Source organism: Chelonus insularis, unplaced genomic scaffold (genome assembly GCF_013357705.1).
Source record: "Chelonus insularis isolate UGA/USDA-ARS -01 unplaced genomic scaffold, ASM1335770v1 contig_137_pilon, whole genome shotgun sequence".
Classification (NCBI taxonomy): Eukaryota; Metazoa; Arthropoda; class Insecta; order Hymenoptera; family Braconidae; genus Chelonus; species Chelonus insularis.
The window spans coordinates 49,336-70,288 of NW_023276377.1; the positions used below are offsets into that span (position 1 = coordinate 49,336).

At 41.6% G+C, this 20,953-nt stretch overlaps 4 protein-coding genes across 4 annotated transcripts; 1 reads left to right on the forward strand and 3 right to left on the reverse strand.

Annotated features, from left to right (window-relative positions):
- Nucleotides 1-5,917: 5,917 nt before the first annotated feature.
- On the reverse strand, nucleotides 5,918-7,762 carry LOC118074634 (uncharacterized). Its single transcript, XM_035096012.1, has one exon. The coding sequence runs from the start codon at nucleotides 7,760-7,762 to the stop codon at nucleotides 5,918-5,920; it is 1,845 nt and encodes a 614-aa protein (XP_034951903.1).
- Nucleotides 7,763-8,019: 257 nt separating this feature from the next.
- LOC118074635 (uncharacterized) lies at nucleotides 8,020-9,333 on the reverse strand. Its single transcript, XM_035096013.1, has one exon. It carries the CDS (start codon nucleotides 9,331-9,333, stop codon nucleotides 8,020-8,022), a length of 1,314 nt encoding a protein of 437 aa, XP_034951904.1.
- A 2,325-nt stretch (nucleotides 9,334-11,658) lies between these two features.
- On the reverse strand, nucleotides 11,659-12,387 carry LOC118074636 (uncharacterized). The gene has a single exon (XM_035096015.1). It carries the CDS (start codon nucleotides 12,385-12,387, stop codon nucleotides 11,659-11,661), a length of 729 nt encoding a protein of 242 aa, XP_034951906.1.
- Nucleotides 12,388-15,074: 2,687 nt separating this feature from the next.
- LOC118074637 (uncharacterized) lies at nucleotides 15,075-15,880 on the forward strand. The gene is made up of 2 exons (XM_035096016.1): nucleotides 15,075-15,423; nucleotides 15,630-15,880. Exons 1-2 carry the CDS (start codon nucleotides 15,075-15,077, stop codon nucleotides 15,878-15,880), a joined length of 600 nt encoding a protein of 199 aa, XP_034951907.1.
- Nucleotides 15,881-20,953: the final 5,073 nt, after the last annotated feature.

A 20,953-nucleotide genomic window follows, 5' to 3' on the forward strand; every position in this document is an offset into this window, starting at 1 on the left:
TACAGTTTCAGCAGAGCTCTAGATGTTTATAGTTCTACTGAACCTGGTCCTAGTTGTTCTGGACCTCCTTTCACAGGAGCAGTACTTCTCCTGTGTTCTAGCTTGCTGACTGCACCTTCACTGGATCTCCATCTCCTCCAACTCCAGTCCTGGCTTGATCTTGACTGCCTTCTCCTGTGGCTGGCACTCGACGGACTCCAAGCTTGGCTATCTCTCGACTCCCTTCCAAAAATCTCAAATCCAAAATCCTTAATCTTTTTTCCTTCTTTCCCTTCCAGGGACTAACTCTTTTCAAATTATCAAGGCACATTTCCCATTGGTGGTTATCTTCACGTGACTTCTCCCAGATTTTCATGTGGAGGGGTCACTTAATTCTAAGGTGCACCCAAAACTTAATTCTAAACTCAAAAACTTATCTTCTAGACTCAACAACTTAATCCTAGGCTCAAAACTATATCCTAAGACCACATCCACACTTCCATCTTCTCCTTGGAGTCCCATTTCACTGGCGACAGCCCCGTGACTACAACCCTTAGGGCTGGAACGTCTCCCAGCATGGGAAAACTGTAGGGTGACTCGTTCGTTTGGTCTTCTTCTCCACTACAGCCTCCCAACTCTCCTCACAACGGTCCATATTTCTTGATAACTTTACTTGTTGATTTTAACTCTGCTTCTTTTTGTGTTATTGAGATTACAAACCAATTTTAATTACTAAATAAATCCCTTAGCCTTGGTTTGCATGAAATAATAATTAATAACTTGATAAATAATAATTACTCTCTACAAATAAGATTAATAAGAAAAATATACAAAAATCAATTGAAAATAACTCTTATAACTTATAAATTTAAATGAAACAATAATATAATTAAGCCATTAAGTATTTTGGCGTACAGGAAATAATTATGATGAATAAAACATGGAAAATAGGCATAATTCGACTATAGAAGTCAAGGTACTGCTCAAATGAGCTTTAAGCAAATAGATTTTCTCTATAAATCATTACTAGAACACTCTAAATGGGCTATTATCAGCCTTAAATATTTAATAAAACAATTCTAGAGCTGACAATGGGACGTTATCGAAAAATAACGTCACAATCCATACAAGTATTCCAATCATTTAATATTCATATTTTTTAAAAGATTTTAAAGTTTTGTCTAAAAAATGGTGTAATTTATAAATAGCACAATTCAGGTCGTTTTCCATTCTGCTAGTTATTTTGTTTTGAAAAAAAAATTGCTGGACCGATTTTGCTGGAAACCGAATCAGTTCTAAGTTACATAATTATGTGTCAAATGCGGGTGGTCCCACATCGATATTATTTTTTGTTCTCGAGAGAATCAAGGCGAAAAATGATTCCGAACGCACATACGTACATACACACACAGACGTCCACTGGAACACGATCGTATTCGACTCTGGGGATCTTAAAACGTGGAGATATGTCAAAATTCGGAAGTCGCAAAATCGCACCCATTACTATAACTTCCCACTGGGAAGTTAATAAATATTGTTATAGACTTTTTTATGTCACAAATTTGGTCTTCTCGATTGAAATACCTGCTACCAAGTTACTTTGAGGGTGATTAGTTCATTGATTAATTATTTCTGTTCTGGAGGGGGAAATTAAACTTCCTGGGACAATCTTAGATAACTGAGTTGAGTGCATTCAATAAAATACTTTATCTCAATTATCACAATTGTTAACACTTAGTGATTTTGGCAGAAAAATTCTTATACCATTATATTGTTATTAATTTATAATATTAAAATTGAATTACGTAAAATTTTCTTTACAAAAATATGTATTTTCGTTTTTTTCATATCTATTATCATACCTGCTTTCCTGAGCTTTGGCCGTGAGCTGATTCTTCCTAGCTCATTGTGTTTTTGTGTTGGTCATGATGGCTTATCCTCAAAAAGTCATTTTTAAGATCTTGGTGTTCTTCAGCAGGTCTACGAAATAGTCAGGTCGAATCTTGCTCGAGATTTTCATAAGCACAAACATCTTGATGACAAACGTCGTAACTGGTGCAAGCGAAAATTCTAATTCTAAGATATAATGATGGTAGAACCAAGCGGGTTCACGTCAAGGACGTGAAACTTTGGAGCAATGGCTCCACCTGCGTAACCTGAATGATTTAATGTATCTTTGTACTGCACTTTTGCAATCGCTTGCGCTGAAAATCTGATTTTAGTTTTTTATTTTCATTACTTTATGTCAATAACATATATTATACTTGTACTTTTCTGTTGAGAACTTGTTCGACACCGCTGCTGATGTCGTCGATCCCACAGGCCACCACCATTTTTCCCCATGGATGGAAAATCTTTCCTGTCCATATCATATGGCAGTGCAACACACAGACCGAACTGGTGACTCTGGAATACCAGCGTAGTAAAATCAAGCACTCCGTGAAGCTACCACTGGTGTTTAACCTGGTAATCGAGTCTGGAGTTACCCTTCTTTCGTTGTGTTGTACCTGGTATAAAATTTTTAGGGGGTGATCTTTGAACTGGTAGCTTCCCTTGTTATGTACTACCAGACTTCGACTGTAGAATGGTGGAACTGGTTTAATCCCACTGGCAATTTCTCAAGGGATCTCGGAAGTGTAGTGGAGGTTGGCTAACCGTAAGTGTTCTTTCTAATTCACGATTTTCGGTGAATGACAAGGTATTTTAGGTTTCTAGATTTTCGGTAACCCACTAGCTGTAGATGTGACAGCACTATTTTCGGCAACAGGCGGTAGAGTTGACGTTTAGAACACAGCTCGGAAACGGAAGGAATCGGCAATTTTGATTGCCATGGTGGATGGACGGTCCACAGATAAGGCTGACGGTTCAGGTGGTTGCGTAGCGGCGTGCGGAAACAGATCTTGCTGAACTTGGAGTAATAATGACAGAATCACTTCTTAATTCTTCATATCTTACTCCTATTTTATTAGTTGTTTTACCTATTTTGTCTTGATTTTTTATGAATTTAGGTAATAATGTGCAAAAAAATTTATATTCAATTAGATGATGTGCTAAGGTTTTTTTATTGATTTTATATTATAAAAAAAATCTTTTAAAGGACCTCTTACAACAATCGGTCGTGTAAAAAGGAATTGATGTTGCGATAATTTGCGAGCAACACAGGAAGTGGGAATGGTGCTCTTGGTTCGAAGATCGTATTGGCAAGGCGGCAATAGCTATCTTGAACCGAAATATCCGGGTCGGAAGAGCCATCGAAGGAGAGGATAACTTCGTCGGGGTGGTGGTGGATGGTATCATGATCATCAGTTGTTATCTCTCACCAAACTCACCCAGGGCAACGTTCTACAGCCAAATCGCGACCCTGGAAAGGTTTTTGAAGAAGGAAAGGGGAGGCAGAGTGGTAGCCGGATACCTAAATAGTAAATCTAGCGCCTGGGGCTCCAAACAGACTGATAAAAGAGGAGCAACAGTCACGGAGTTAGCTCTAAGAAGAGACCTGGTTATCCTTAACCGGGGGTCAACATTTACCTTTAGACGAGAAGGCACTGGCTCCATAGTAGATATCACCATGGTGGCGGAGTGCTTGGCGGCTAAAGCGTCCAATTAGAAGGTGTTGGAGGACATGACTCTCAGTGACCACCAATACATAACGTTTGACATTGGCGAAGATCTGGGATCAAGAAAAAAACAGGTGAGAGATCGACTGGAGCAGAAGGGATGGGCCGTCAAAAGGCTGAGTAAAGTCGGCCTGAAGTCCTTCGTCGAGAAAGAGCGTAAAGAGGCAAGGACGCAGCGAGAGCCCCTCTTGGGATACGATACACAGTATCTCAAAAAATTCTTAGAGGCAGCCTGTAATAGATGCATGCCAATGAAGAAAGCTGGACCAAGAAGCAGGAAACCGGTGTATTGGTGGTCGGATGAAATAGCCGAGAAGAAGAGGAATTGTTTGGCAGCAAGAAGAGGATTTCAGCGGCACCGAAAGTGCAAGGACGTAGACGTCCGAGAAGAGGAATATCAAAGGACAAAAAAAGAGCTGAAAATATCAGTGCTCTGCAGTGGTCTGGGTGCGACTCGAAAGGTCCACACGACCAACTTCCCAGTGGAAAAAATAGAAAAACAATTTGAATAGAACCCGTTTTCATTTTTTATAACAAATGGATTATTAATTATAAACGAAATGCGTGTGTTTTATTCATTTGATATGGTTAGTTACTTTATTTCAGTAAAAGAAAAAATTATGCGTTAGAAGAATTCAAATGTACCTCATAGATCCTTTTTTCATTATTTACAACGAATTTCATTGTTATACACGAAAAAAGTATGTTTTCATTTATGGCATACGGTTGGTAACATTTTTTTAGTAAACGAAAAAATTATGCGTTAAAAGTACTCATATATATAGAAAGGGTCCCTATTTTTATTGTTTGTAACAATTTAAAACTTATTCTTTAAATATTACTATGATCAATAATCACTTGTTAGTAACAATGTTCAATTGTTATGAACACAATTCCATATTATTGACAATTATTATTGACTATTATAGCGTCTTTAATGCTGTTTTCTCAATCCTGACACGAGTTTAAAATTCTTTCATTGCTGATATTGTTTATTAAATTTTTTTTTTTCGATGAAATATTGTCATCATATATCCATACAAGTATTCCAATCATTTAATATTCATATTTCTGCAATGATCTTAAAATTTCGTCTAAAAAATGGTATAATTTATAAATTGCAAAATTCAAGTAATTTCCTTTTTTTTCAGTTTTTTCATTCTGCCAAAAAAATGGCTTTACCGATTTTCCTGAAAACTTTTTCACTTCTAAGTTACGTAATTACGCGTCGAATTCAATTAGTCCCACATCGATATCATTTTTTGTTCTCGAGATAATCGAGGCGAAAAATAATTCCGAACGTACATACGCACATATGCACATACGCACAAACGCACATACGCACATACGTACATACACACACACAGACGTCCACGTAAAAACTGTCGATTCATGCTAGAATAGGCTTTCGAATTTATTTATTATTAACTTTTTTTTAGCAAAAGAAAAAATTACGCGTTGGAAGAATTCAAATATATTGCATAGATCTCTATATTTATTGTTTATAACAATTAAAAAATTTTTTATTCAAATATTAATATGATCGATAATCATTTGTTATTAACAATGTTCGATCGTAATGATTCAATTTTTTATTATTAACAATAATCATTGACTATTTTATTATCCTCAACGCTATTTTCTCCATCTGTTCTGACTTCGAGTCAGCCGGACGAGCAAACTAAAAACTAGTGGACTGTAATAATTAAGAGCAGAATGAAGAAAAAGGTTGGATGCTAGAAGGTTCCTTAAAATAGTTTATTAACACCAAATTGTATGGGTTTTATAGATTTTATTAACCAATAACACTTAACTTAACCAATAGAAATTAATAATCACTGAGTTTATGTGAGTTGACTGTACATTAATTGTTTATACACTTTTGAATTGTCTGATGGCGTCGACGCCAGTTCAGCTTCGCGCCCAAAGACACTACAACTGACTATACTGGACCACTGGCACTGATGAGAGTAATGATGATGATTCACTTTTGTTCGTGAAAGTTGTCTGAGTCTACTTGACTGTATTTGGTACTACCAAAGGTGAGCTGACTGCACAAAACCGCGATTTGACTGCGAACAATCATACAGAGATGACCGCGTGATTTGCCTGGAGCTAACTGACGCCACAAGTGCTCGACCGCGTGCTTGTTGGCGTCACTAGGGCCGTAGAGTTGCCTTCTGGGCCATGAGGGAAATACTTCCCGATGATTGGTCCAGTGAGTTGACTGACGCGCCGGTGGACAAGTCCTGCATTAACAATTTTTGAATATTTCTGACTAACTGACTTGGGCCCCTCCAAGTCAGAACATTGTCCCACCATCAGCAACGCCTTTGCTGATCTTCTGCTGGTGGAGTGTATGGTAAGATGACTAGTTTGGTGAGTGGTCTGATGAGCTCTGCTGCTGCTGTCTTGAGTTTGACTGTTCTGATGAGTCCATCTGCTCCTGGGAACACCTCAATCACTCTGGCAAGAGGCAACTTCGTTGGTGGGAACCTCTCGTCAGTAAGTAGTAGTAGTGAGCCGACTGTGATTTGGTGTGATGGGTGTTTCCACTTGGAAATGGCGAGTTGCTGCTGAAGGTATTGTTTTGACCACGTTGACCAAAACGATTGGAGTCGCTGCTGAATGAATTGCCACCTGGACAAGCGTGGCATTGGCACATCTTCAAGTGAAGGCTGTGGTAATGTTATGAGCGGTTCACCAATCAAGAAGTGTGCTGGAGTTAACGCTGAAATGTCTGTAGAGTCGGCTGAGAGAGGCTCGAGTGATCTGGAGTTAAGGACTGCTTCTATCTGGACAAGCAGTGTGGAAAGCTCTTCATATGTAAAGTTTGAGTCGCCTATCGTTCTGTGAAGATGAAACTTTACTGATTTGACTGCAGCTTCCCATTTTCCTCCCATATGTGGTGCAGCTGGTGGATTAAACTTCCAATCAGTTCCATCCTTTGCAAATACAGCTGCGAGTTGACTGAACTGTTGAGTCCCCTGCTTGAAGAGTTGTCTGATGAGCGTGTCTGCGCCTTGAAATGTGGTGCCACAATCACTGTGGAGAGTTCTGCAGACACCCCGACGTCCAGTGAACCGTCTGAACGCTGCAATGAATGAGTCTGCTGAATAATCTGTTACAATCTCCAAATGAAGTGCAGAAGTAACGAAGCACACAAAAATGCACATCCAACCCTTAGATGATTTGGCGCCTCTGCCTTTCCAAGTCTTTAGCGTGATGGGACCAGCGTAATCCACACCACAGACGGCAAATGGTCGGGCTGGAGTGATTCTTGATAACGGTAATTGACCCATTAACTGCTTCGCTCGTTCGCCACGTAAACGAGCACATTTCATGCAATGATAAATATAGGATCGTACTGGGAGTCGTCCACCGATGATCCAGTATGATGATCGTATGAGGTTCAGAGTTGCCTGCGTCCCACCGTGCAATGATCTTTCATGAGCATCTGCAATGATTAGTCTGGAAAGATGAGTTTTCTGTGGTAGGATTGCAGGATGCTTTGCTTCTTGGTCCAAGCTAGCATTTGCTAACCTCCCTCCAACACGTATGACTCCTTGAGTGTCAATAAATGCTGTCAATCGTGCGAGGGGGTGTGAGACGGGCAGTGAATTTGAGTTGATCTGCTTGATTTCCTGTGAGAAGTACGATTCTTGAGTTGCCTTTATCCAAAAAATCCTTGCTCTCTCTAATTCTTGTGGCGTGAGAGGGAAGGTGAGAGATGACTGCGGTACTCGTCTGAGGAGTTGGCTGAATCTGAAGCAAATTGCAGTCACTCTGAGCAATTTAATTAGCCGAGAATGTCTGTATATCATATCCCAATGATAATCATGTTGAATTGTCTGAGTAACTAAAGTGAGCCCGGGCCGCTCTTCCTGCTGAGCTTTTGAATCGTACACTGATGATTGAGTTGGCCATAATGATTCGTCTGCTGTTAACCACTGTGGTCCTGTCCACCACAGGGGTCCTTCCGAAGCTGGGATATGCTGATACCTCGAGAAGCACAATCCGCTGGATTTTGTTTGCCAGGTACAAACCTTCAAACGCTGATTGGAGTGAGCTCTTGAATTGCTGACACTCTGTTTCTTACAAACTCCTTCCAACGGGATGAGTGAGACTGAATCCAGGTCAATGTTACTGAGGAGTCTGTCCAACATACCGTTTGAGTTGGCTGAATGTCTAAGTTGTTCCTTACATAAGTGATTAGTCTGGCAAGCAGCAATGCTGCGGTGAGTTCTAGTCTAGGAATAGACATCTTCTTCAATGGAGCAACCTTAGAATTTGAGCAGACTATAGTTGAACAAGTTCCATGATCTGGATGAGTAGCCCGTATATAAACAATTGCTGCCATAGCTAGTTATGAGGCGTCTGAAAAGCCATGAAGTTCCACGGTAGATTTCTGAGTGATCTTTAATCATCGTGGAATTGAGAGGTCTGAAACGTGTGAGAGTTCTGATCTGAAGCTGTTCCACTTGGTGATGATGTGATCTGGGGCTTGGTCATCCCATGAAAGTTTATCTAGCCAGATTTCTTGTAGCAACATCTTTGCTCTGACAATGAAGGGTGCTAGAAATCCAAGTGTATCGTAGAGTTGTGCTGTTTCTGATAAAATTATTCTCTTTGTGAGCTTGGACTCCTCACGAGGAGGTTTTGAGTTGAACTTAAATGAGTCGTTCGCTGGAATCCACGAGAGCCCAAGTAATTTCGTTTTGCTGCTCTCAAATGAGTGGATCTGCTCTTCTGATGAGTTGTCTGTAATTGATTGAAGGAATTGAAGTGAGTTGCTGTGCCATTTCGCCAACGGGAAGCCACCTGCCATGCAGAGTTGTCTGACGTGGGTTGAGATGTCTATCAGTTGACTCACTGTGTCAGCACCTCCAAAAATGTCGTCCACATATCTTCCTTTTAGTAGTGGATCAACAGATAGAGGGAACTTATGACCTTCATCCTTTACTAGCTGGATCATTGTACGAACAGCCGGAAATGGAGCTGACCTGGTACCATACGTGACTGTTGTGAGTTGATATGGGATGATCTTGGAGTGCTCGTCCACCCACAGGATTCTCTGGAGATCCCAATCATCTCGATGGACTTTGATTTGCCTGTACATCTTTGTGATGTCTGATGTAAACACAAATTTATGCTGTCTGATCCAAATGAGTACGTCTGCAATGTCTTTCTGGACTTTGGCACCAGTATGTTGAATATCGTTCACTGATAGACCACTAGAAGATGGACTAGAGCCATTAAATACTACACGAAGTTTTGTAGTCAGACTGTCTTCTCTTAAGACACCATGATGAGGCAAATAATACACTGGAGAGTTGACTGGACTTGCCTTGGCTCGTTTCATGTGGTTCAGTGACTCATATTCTCGCATAAAATTGTGGTAGAGTTGTGCATATGAGTCATTCTTTGTGAGTCGTCTGATCATGTGTAGTAAACACTGATGAGCTCTTGCTGATGAGTTGCCTAGAAGAGATGGTGATGCTTTTAGTGGTATTCTCACAATATATCTCCCATCTTGGTCTCTTGAATGAGTCGTAACATAATGATCTTCACACGATTGATCATCTGGGCTGAGTTGGCTGGCTGAAGTCTCTGGAACTTCTTCTTGAACCCAGAATTTTGTCAAGAGATCAGATACTTGCTGGTATGAGTTGACCCTTGTTGCGTGATGAGTTCTCTGACTTAAGCATCTTGTCGGTTGTGGACTTCCAATGAGCATCCATCCAAAAATTGAATCTTGGGCTATTAGCGATGACTGAGGACATTGTTTGATGCCCGCTTTCACAATCAGACCATAACAATCTGCTCCTATTAAGATGTCAATGGGTCTTGGAGTTGAGTAGTCTGGATCAGCACTCTGCCTATGGAACTCATGACCTTGACGTCAGGACCTAGCGATCCTCAACCAAGGAACAGCTCTCACTTTCAGGAGAAGAGATACTGGGTCTATTGTTGATGTTACAATGGTATCAGAAAGCCTTCTAAACAGCGCTACTGGCTGGAAAGTGCTGGAGGAGTATACGGGGAGTGATCATCAGTATATCGTCTTCAATATTGGGGTACCAGAGGATGGAAGGCTCGGCAAGACGGAGACAGCACAACACTGGAATGCTTGGGCGGTAAAGAAGCTGAGGAAAAAGGACCTGGTCGAAATAGTCAGGAAAGAAAGGGAGAAAGCACTCGCAGGACAGGACGGCTCAAGAGAGGCCACAGTGGAGGAGCTATGCAAGCTACTTAGAACCGCTTGCGACCGCTCGATGCCTAGAAAGAACGGTGGAGCAGGAAAAAGACGCCCAGTGTATTGGTGGACGGAAGAGATAGCCAGGAAAAGGAAGGTATGCCTAGCTAGTAGAAGGAAATGCCAGCGGCGGAGGCGGAGGACGTTGGACGTGGCACGGGAGGAGGGAGAATACAAGGCTGCAAGAAAAGACCTGAAGCTAGAGATCTCGAGATCAAGAAATGCTTGTTGGAGGTCCTTCATACAGGAGATCCAGAATGATCCCTGGGGGCTTCCATAAAAGCTGGTAATGAAGAAGGTGGGAGGGCCTAAAGCAATTCCAGGATTGCTAAACCCCGATCGGATGCGGAATATAGTTGAGACGCTGTTCTCTCGGCATCCTTGGAGACGAGTGGAGGCCAACACAGTGGAAGAGAACCCCCCAAGATGGACGCTGGAGGACCTAAAGATGGCTGCCAAGGGGCTAGTGAACAACAAAGCGCCAGGACCTGACGGCGTACCAAACGAGGTACTGAAGTTAGTGGCGCAGGAGTATCCAGTAGTGTTGCTTGATGCCTTTAACAGCTGCCTGGAATGTGGAGTATTCCCGAATATCTGGAAGAGGCAGAAGTTGGTATTGTTGAGTAAGGGGACTGGTGATTTGGAAAGCCCATCATCGTACAGGCCGATCTGTCTGTTAGACACGACAGGAAAGCTGCTGGAACGACTGATACTCCAAAGACTACAGGAGCACTACGAGGAAGTGGGGGATTTGTCAGATCGGCAATATGGCTTCAGGAGAGGACGGTCAACCATTGATGCGGTTACACATGTGTTGGATATTGTGGCGCCTAAAGTGAAAGGAAGAAGGAGGATATTTGGAGCCAGTGCTATTGTGACGTTGGATGTGAAGAATGCTTTCAATAGTGCCAGCTGGTTAAGAATACTGGAAGCTCTGAGGGAGAAGGGAGTCCCGAAGTATTTGTTCAAGTATTTGACCGATATCACTGATGGACGACGTTGGAGATGACAAGTCTTTACCACACTTGATGAGATGAACGTCAGCTCAGACCCTGACTCAATCAGGAGTCTTATTGGAAGCTGAGAGTAGTCTGAGAGTAATACTGCATTGGCTGTGGTGTGTAAGACTGCTGAGCTGTCTGATTGATCTGAAGACTCATTAGTCCGTGTCTCTTCTGCTGCTCTAAGTGCTGAAGAGAATCGTCCATGAATCTCTGAGTTGTCTGTCTTGTTCTTGGTAATTGTTGAATCATGTGAGTCGTCTGAGAGTTGACTAGTGTGAGTGAGACTCTTTTCTTCAGCTGTAGGAGATCGAACGAGACCTTTTGACTCTTCTTCCAGGACTCTCAACCCTTCTGAGGCTGAAACCTCATGTGCTGAGGTCATCCTTTCCGTCGAGTCATCAGAGAAGCATTCTTTACTCCTGTTAGCGCATGTAGATTGACATGATTCATCACCATTGATTGTTGAGTTGTCTGCATGTTGAGTGATCACACCACCACTTGATGAGTTGACTGAAGCATAATCAGAGTTGACTGTGATGATGAGTTACCTGGTGAGAAGTCTCCGTAGATGAATGAGTGTGATCTGGAGTCGGCTGTGGAAATGGCACGTCATCACCTCACTGCTGGGAGGTTGATGGCTCTTGACCTGGTTGAGTTGGCTGCGGTTCTTGGCCTGGGCCATATCCTCTCTTCCGTAAGGATGCTGTTCGGGGAGTGTGAATCATTGTGTGGTGCTTTTAATTGCATACACTGCACCGCTTGTCAGACTGGCACACCTGGATCGAGTGGTGGCCTAAACAATTTAAGCACAGCCGTGCTGCGAGGACCAGCTTGTATCGGTCTTGTTGCGAGAGTCCTGCGAATGATTTGCAGTCAACCAAATAGTGATCCAAACTGCTGCATTGATCACACGGGTAATCTGCTTGTCGTTTTTGAGCCCCATGCCTGGAGGCTCGAGTCGTCTGCGATTGAGTGTCTGCTGGCGAGTGGACTGGTGTTGTGATCTGGACTTTCTGGTGATCACTGGAGTAGGCCACCGTTTTGCTTGACGGGCTGCATCTTGAGCTGACTCCATCGCACGTGCCCTGGTTGAGATGAATTTGAGTAGACTGTCTAGAGTTGTCGGTGAGCGAGACCTACTTCGCTCGAGTTCCCATGACTCACGTAGCGGCTGCTTAAGTTTACTGGCCACCAAGTATACCAAGAAGTAGTTTGCTGAGTCGACTGGGACATTGAGTGCCTTCAAGGCATCTAAGTTTTGGCGTACCACGCCTACCAGGTTATCGAGTTGTTCAGCTGACTTTGATGATGGTGTGGTCACACTGAACAAGTCCTTGATGTGGGCGAAGATGAGTTGCTCTGGATCATCATACCTGGACTTGAGTTGATTCCACGCTGGTTCGTATCCATCGTCGTTCATCACTGCATGACGGATCAATTGAAGTGGGGGACCTGATACATTGGCCTTAAGGTAATGTAACTTTGCCACTGGTCTGAGATCTTCCCGATCGTGAGCGAGGGATGTGAACATGTCCCTGCGTCCACGTTGATGAGTCGCCTGCGAATGTTGGGAGGGGGATCTCTGGGAGAGTTGCCTGTCTGTAGATCATTGGAGTCGTCTGCTGAGTTGAGGCTTTGTAGTCGTCGATGGCCTTCTGGATGTCCTTCTCGTGTAGTTCTGATTTAACACGATGGAGAGTTGACTCAATATGATAATGAAGCCTTCAAGCACTTTCGTACACTCTATCGGTCATGTACTTGTGCTTGAAAAGCGTCAACCGACATCCTACACCTAATGCCTCATGCTCCACTACAAAGTATGTCCAGAGGTCGTTCAATTGGGATAGCTTAGCCTCGATCATAGACATTGTGACGAGAGCAGGCTGTCGCACAAGGTCAGCCACATCTTGCTGCATGAATTGAAGCTGCTTATACCTGGACATTTGAGATGTGAGCTTAAACAGCGTGGTGTTTGCCAGGGCAGGAGGTGATTTCGACCTCTCACGTGATGTGGTGGCTTTTTCGGGAACCTTGAGTGTTGGTCCACTGATACCTTCTGCCTGAGAGTCGACTGGAACTGGTGATGGCGCTTGGCTTACACTCACTTGCTCTAATATCTCACTAATCCCTTCAACTGACTCATTGTCTTCGGCTACATCTACGTAGTCCGACTTTGCAGGCGAAATTAACCGTTTGTCTGCCATTGTTCAGTTGAGTGAGTTGTCTAATGTCACTAACGCTACACTTATCACTAAGAAAATGCACAAAAAATGTTGCTAGAGTTGTCTAATGTCACCTTGATACAAATGGTGGGGTTTCAATAAAGTCTCAACACCAAAAGAATCACACAAATTAACTAACGGTAATTATTCGGAAGTGGGGTCCACCCTATTTTTAGCTATAAAAAATCAAAAAATTATGATATAGGAATTTTTTTTTTTTCATTTTATTCATTTTTACGGCGCATTTATGATAAAAAATGGAGCTATATCGAAAAAACAAAATTTAAAACAGTTTTTGGTTCTCAAAAGTTGAAAAAATGACAAATGTTTTATGTTTTTAGCTAAAATTTCTATTATATAATTTTTTAACATTATCGAGTTATTTTTTTTCAAAAAGTACACTAAACAACGAATAATTTAAAAAAAAAAAAAATTGAATATGATGATTCTAACCATTTTTACAAATTATTGAATTTTAAAAACCCGAGTAAAAATCATCAGTTTTTGGGCGCGCTCAAAGGAGACACAATTCGTGCCCAAATGATTTTTAGGCTCTCAACGCGCCCAAATCAAGCCTAAAACTATTTTGCAGGCCTAAAACACACCTAATTGAAGCCCAAAAATATTCTCAAGACCGAAAACACGCCCAATTGAAGCCCAAAAATATTTTTGAGGCCCATAATGCGCCCAATCCAACCCCAAAAATATTTTCTCGGCCTAAAACGCGCCCAATCCAGGCCCAAAAATATTTTAAAAATCTAAAAAAAAAACAAAAAATTGTCATAAAAACGTATCATCAAATTAACTTTCGTGCTACAAATTTACATTTGGAATGATTTATTGTCATCATTGTCGAATATGATCTTAGAAAATGGACTTGAATCGGGCGTGTTTTAGGCCTAGAGAATATTTTTGGGCTTCAATTGGGCGTGTTTTAGGCCTGCAAAATAGTTTTAGGCCTGATTTGAGCGCGTTTTAGGCCTGGACAATATTTTTGGGCTCGAATTGGGCGTGTTGTGGGCCTAGAAAATGTTTTTGGGCGTCAATTGGGCTCTTCCAAAATTTAGGCCTGTAATGGGCTTCAATCAGGCCTGTATTGGGCTTATTTTTCATTTTGGGCGTGTTTTGGGCTTCTTTCGGGCCTATATATTTTTACTCGGGAATTAAATTAAAAGATTGAAAAATGAACTTTTTTCAAAAGAATTATAACAAGAATGTAGGTATTATAATTTACAAAGTTATAAAAAAAAAGTTTTAACTTTTAATATCAAATTTGAATACTAGCGCCATTAACCGAGTTTCTAGCTAATTTTTCGTTGTTATGGGTAATGTTGAATGCTAATTCATCGATTGGTGCTAGTTGTATGTTTTTAGAATGGACGAGGGACTTTTTTGGCTCATATTTTAATATAAATATATACTTATATTAATTGCAATACTTATCAGTGATCAAATTGTTTCACATGTTAATGATTTTGATTAACAATATTAATTAATTAATTATTTATTGTTATTGTTAATTTATTAGTGTTCAATTACTATTGTTATTAACCGTGTTATTAGTGTGTCATTACTATAGTGATTGTTATTGTTCTTAGTGTTGTGTTGTTATTATTATAGCTATTAGTGTTGTTATTGACAATTTTATTGAAAATGATTTGTAAACAATGTTCTCTTGATTTAATTGCAGCATTTACTATTTTTAAAAGTAGAGAAGAATCATTAAAATTTTTAATGAGCCATGATGCAATAAAATCAGAGGTAAAATGTAAATCGTGTAATAATTTTTGCAAATTGAATACCGACAGTATGAAATGGGAGTGTCGTAAACAATTTACGTTTTCGGAGAATCGGAAAAAGAAAACGAAGAGATGCAACTTTAAACAGTCCCTCCGTACAGGCTCGTGGGTTTGCCAATGCCCATTTAAATCCAGAAATAAGCTGCCAATTCATTGCAGAATATTTGCCCCTTAATCCGCCTCACCAGGAATTTATAATGCGTGATATGCAATTATCTTCTAGTACATATTGCGATTGGTCGTCGTTTATTCGCGAAGTGTTGGAATATTGGGCACTCAAAAACTCAGCCGCAAAGATCGGTGGGCGGAATAAGGTTGTTGAAATTGATAAGGCCAAGTTTGGACGACGAAAATACCATAAAGGGCGCATCATTGATGGCCAATGGTTATTTGGCGGATTTGAAAGGGAAAGTAAAACTTTTTTTATAGAAGCTGTTCCCAACCGTACAAAAGAAACTTTGCTCGCGATCATCAAGCGGAAAATCCGGCCTAATACGACGATCATGTCCGACTGTTGGAAGGCATACGATTGTCTGAGTGATGAAGGTATAGTAAATGTAATTAAGTATGTATGTGTGTGAGTGAGGGAGTGAGTGTGTGAGTGAGTCAATAAGTGAGAATATGTGTAAGTGAGTGACAGTGTGTGTAAATGAGTCAATAAGTGAGTGAGTGAAAGTGTGTGTGAATAAGTTAATGAGTGAAAATATCTGTAAATGTGTGACAGTAGATAAAAGAAAATATTTGGTTTTTAGGCTTCAAACACCTTAGGGTCAATCACAAACATAATTTCGTCGATCCAGACACTGGCGCTTACACCCAGAATATTGAGCGTACATGGCGAACCGCAAGAGCTCATATTCCTAATTATGGACGTCGTGAAAAAAATATGTCGGGTTACATAGCGGAATTGTTCTTCCGATCAAAAATTATTGATCACCGTGATCGGCTTCATGAATTTTTTATTACATTACGTGAATTTCATGATGAGCTTATAAGTGAATAATGTATTTTTGTTTTTCAATAACATATGAATTACGTTGTTGTTAAAAAATAATTTTCTCATTGTTTTGTTAAGTTATTATACTGTTAAAAAATAAACACCGTATTATTTTTTATCTAATTATAATGTTGCTCATTCTTCAGGACATTTTCAGGAAAATTCTGGGTATAATACGATTCAGTAGTTAGACAGGTGATGCTTGTCTTTCAGGGAAATTGTGGGTGAAATTAGATTTTAGTATAATCGTTCCATTGTGTCACACCAACAATTTTCCTGAAAAACAAACACAACCTGTGTGACTTCTGAATCGTATGATACCCACAATTTCTCTGAAAACAAGTAAAAAAAGGATTTTTTTTAGCTCTGAATTTATCTTTATATTATTTTATATAACACAGGCATGATGAACGTAACTTATCGTGCCTATAGAGAGAGCTCTAAGCTCTCTGTTTGATGGAATATGTTTAAACTGTAATACTTTAATAATTGTTTGTTTTTTTCTGTAGTTTTTTAGAATATTTAAAAAAATGATAAAATTAAAATTTTCATGAAAAACATGAAAGTTTTAATTTTTTTACGATTTCAAGTGCTCAAAACTTATTGAAATATTAATTTTTCGTACTTATCTCAATTTTTATCATAAATGCGCCGTGAAAACGCATTAAATGGAAAAAAAAAATATGTAAAAATGTCAATTTTTCGATTTTTTATAGCTAAAAATAGGGTGGACCCCACTTCCAAATAATTACCACGAACTATGTTTATATACACGTGAGTTGACTGCGTCAAGGTTATCTTGACTCTGACCAAAATGCGCGCCAAGCGTCTAAAGAGAAGTCCAAGTTGGCCAGACTGAGCACCACAACAAAGATGAGTGTCACTGGGCACTGGAATGCGTAAACACCTTTTGTCTGTAAGGTTGTTTACACACTGACACTGAAAGTTATTTGAGTCTATCTAAATTCCAAGCACTTTATACAGAGCATTTCACAAAATATTCACAAAATTATGAAGCACTAGAACTTTCTAGAATTGTTCGACATGCATCCAAGCCGTTCTCATCCGGCTCGAAGGACCAAATGTTCTGACTTCGAGTCGGCCGGACGAGCAAACTAAAAACTAGTGGACTGTAATAATTAAGAGCAGAATGAAGAAAAAGGTTGGATGCTAGAAGGTTCCTTAAAATAGTTTATTAACACCAAATTGTATGGGTTTTATAGATTTTATTAACCAATAACACTTAACTTAACCAATAGAAATTAATAATCACTGAGTTTATGTGAGTTGACTGTACATTAATTGTTTATACACTTTTGAATTGTCTGATGGCGTCGACGCCAGTTCAGCTTCGCGCCCAAAGACACTACAACTGACTATACTGGACCACTGGCACTGATGAGAGTAATGATGATGATTCACTTTTGTTCGTGAAAGTTGTCTGAGTCTACTTGACTGTATTTGGTACTACCAAAGGTGAGCTGACTGCACAAAACCGCGATTTGACTGCGAACAATCATACAGAGATGACCGCGTGATTTGCCTGGAGCTAACTGACGCCACAAGTGCTCGACCGCGTGCTTGTTGGCGCAAAATTAGCGATTCGCAAAATCGGACCCATTACTATAACTTCCCACTGGGAAGTTAAAAAGCTATTAGTAGAGCAAAAAGGGAGTGCTGGTTAGCCTTCATTAAAGAGCTGGAGCAGGACCCTTGGGGGAATCCGTATAAATTGGTCATGAAGAAGCTCGGGCCTCCAAAAGCGATCCCAGGATTGCTGAACCCTGAACGTATAGGTAACATTGTGAAAACTTTGTCTCCAAGCCACCATCCAAGATCAGCCCAGCAATTCGTCGTAGAGGTGGAGGCAATTCCAAGGTTGACCTTGAAGGACCTAGAGGAGGCAGCAGCAATAGGACTCCCAACAATGAAGGCACCAGGCCCAGATGGCGTTCCAAATGAGGTATTGAAGATCATTGCGAAGGAATTCCCAGAACTACTTCTGACGGTCTTTAATGGATGTCTGGAGGCAGGAATTTTCCCGGCAGTCTGAAAGAGGCAAAAGTTAGTCTTGCTGAGAAAGAAGGACGGAGATATGGAGAACCCGTCGTCATATAGGCTGTTATGCCTTTTAGACACTACTGGTACGCTCCTGGAGCGTTTAATTCTGACCCGGTTGCTGAATCACTGCGGCTCGGCGGGTGACCTATCCTATAAACAGTATGGGTTTCGTAAAGGTAGATCAACCATTGACGCCATGATGCATGTGTTGGATGTGGCGGCGCCGAAGGTGCAAAATAAACGCAGGATTGTAGGAGCCAACGCGGTAATTACGTTAGATGTTAAAAACGCCTTCAACAGCGCCAGCTGGGAAAGGATAATAGAGGCCCTGAAAAAGAGGAACGTGCCTGAGTACCTGATGAGAATAACTAGCAGTTATTTGTTAGACAGGACACTGCTGTACAATACGGAGAATGGAGTGATAGAGTACCAGGTGACGGCAGGAGTGCCGCAAGGTTCGGTGTTAGGTCCGTTCTTGTGGAACGCCATGTATGATAGGCTCCTTAATCTTGTCATACCTAACCAAGTGGAGTTAGTGGGATTTGCTGATGACGTGGTCCTAGTTGCCTACTGTAAAGGGACCCAGGACCTACAATGGAGAGTCCAAGGAGGACTGGATGCGGTGAGTGCGTGGATGACGGAGAATGGCCTCACCCTGGTGGCTCACAAGACGGAGGCAATGTTGCTCACCAACCAGCAGGTGCGGATACCACCAGATGTATCTGTGGGAGGGCACAAAGCGGAATGGAAGAAAAGCTTGAAGTATCTCGGAGTTCATTTTGATAGTGTGCTAAGATTTATAAGTCACATGGAGAAAACTGCTGACAAGGCAAGGAATACGGCTGCTGCATTAGCAAGACTGATGCCGAACATTGGAGGTGGACGGCAATTCAAGAGGAGAGTGATAAGTATAGCGGTGCAATCCCAGTTGTTGTATGGTGTGGAAGTGTGGGGTTCTATCCTAGACCGGAAGACATATGTGGAGAAACTATTATCCGCGCAGCGTACTGTGGCGCTACGTGTTATCTCCGGATACCGTACGATTACAACAAGAAACGATGGAACGCAGAAAAAGCTGATGGCAAATGGACGGCCCGGCTTATTCCGAGTATCGGCGAATGGATGGAAAGAGGACATGGAGAGGTTGAGTACCACCTCACGCAATTATTGACGAATCACGGAGGATTTAATGATTACTTGAAGTGGATGAAGATAAGGAGAGATTCCAGCTGCAGCCTCTGTGGGTATGAAGTCGATAATGCAGAGCACGCAGCCTTTGGATGCCCAATAGCGATGGATTATGTGAACCAGTTTAAAGAAGATACTGGAGAGATGGATGTCACACCGGACAATATGGTGAAGATAATGTTGAGATCCCCGAAGAACTGGGAAGCAGGTGTAAAATTTGCGGTGTCGCTGATGAAGCGTCGTGAAATGGAGAGTGTCGACGACGAAGGAGAGAGACGACGCGGATTGATATCAGACCCGTCCGGAAAGAAGGAAGAAGCAGATCCTGAACCCCGAATCTCTTGAAATAAAGAGAGATGGGGGATGTAGGGAAATGTCGGCGTGGATGTAGGAGTCTGCTAATGACGAACGTGAGCGCCACCCTGAAGCAATGCCGTACGGTAGTACCGGAGTGGTGTCTCGTGTCGGTAGGGTCAATAGTAGAGGGCTTGCCCTCTCTACACCCTTGGAAAAAAAACCTCGGTACGGACGCGCACTCTGCAGCGGACTCACGTGCACAAGTTTCTCGGAGAAGGATACTGGTACGACCATGACTGCTGTCTGGGTACCCCCAGCGACTGCGGGCTTTTGGAGGTGGTCGACCAGGCCTCAAAGTTACAGCTACTAGGCAGGATAGGAAAACTGGGATGCAGTATGGAACGGGGAGGAACCGTTCCATGAGACCTGGACTGGACGACGTCTGTCGGCATTAGTGACAATCATCGACGAAGAGGATGCGGGGACGAAGATGATGAGAGCGAGACGCGCTCCATGATGAATCCATGATGAAAACACTTAGTACGAGGTGGGTATATCACAGATATTTTCGTAGTATGTCAAGGATATTTCCTAATAACTACGATTTATTTACATATATAATCAATGAACTCTTTCTGAAGGAATAAATTATATATGTTGATTTATTTCAGCCGGACTCAACAAATCCGCAGTGTCGTATAGCCAAGGATCATTGTTCCGATCAATGTACCACATTTTGGAATTGGCAGGTGTACCTGACGAGAAGGGTGCAGATAACCGGGCAGTTGCGCACCTAATGACCATATATAGAAGAAATTACGTTGTAACTCTAACATCAATAACAGGACAAAAAGAAAGCGAGCAAAATCTGCAGCACGAGCGCTGCAAAGTATACGAAAAACGGTCAGAATTGTTTCTCGGTGATGTTAGAATATCTCAAGAGAATTCATCTATGGGAATATTTCTTTATGGTTTTATGAAAACCAATTTTCTTTATAAAAACATAACGTACCTAGCGTAGTAGACTTTCATCTATTTGTAAACTATGCACGTGTTGTAGAAAATCGTAGTGATATGATTTTCGTGGAAGAACGGCCATGGTTATGAGTAGAATCCGTGTGATTACGTTGAGAAACGATCTGAAGTACCGCATATTTCTATTAGGTTCAGTAAATTATCTTTTCTCTGTTGGCTTTAGAATTACCGTGTTGCGTCGGGTAGACCCATCTGTGCGCTGATTTCTTGTATGACGCCTTCCGTAGATTAATGATGTGCAGTTTTAAAGCCGGAGTACTGACACTAATTACACTATCGTTATTGTAGACCGGCCTTGCCGATGTAAGATGGCTCCAGTGATATGATTCCTTTGTAGGAACGGTGCCAGACAGGAAGTTGTATATTCTGTCTCTAGTCTCTAGTCTCTAGTCTCCTAGTCTCTATGCTCAGTACCACCACAAACATCCCCCACAAGACACCCCGGGGGGGGGGGGGGGGGGGGGGGGGGCGCGGGCAAGAGGGGGGGGGGAGGGGGGG

What these genes read in the sequence shown, in the direction of transcription:
- LOC118074634 (XM_035096012.1), bottom strand. Translation starts at nt 7,762, where the DNA reads ATGTTGGACAGACTCCTCAGTAACATTGACCTGGATTCAGTCTCACTC.
- LOC118074635 (XM_035096013.1), bottom strand. Translation starts at nt 9,333, where the DNA reads ATGCTCATTGGAAGTCCACAACCGACAAGATGCTTAAGTCAGAGAACT.
- LOC118074636 (XM_035096015.1), bottom strand. Translation starts at nt 12,387, where the DNA reads ATGTTCACATCCCTCGCTCACGATCGGGAAGATCTCAGACCAGTGGCA.
- LOC118074637 (XM_035096016.1), top strand. Translation starts at nt 15,075, where the DNA reads ATGCGTGATATGCAATTATCTTCTAGTACATATTGCGATTGGTCGTCG. An exon ending in CGATTGTCTGAGTGATGAAG is followed by an intron (nt 15,424 to 15,629) that starts GTATAGTAAATG and finishes TTTGGTTTTTAG; the next exon opens with GCTTCAAACACCTTAGGGTC.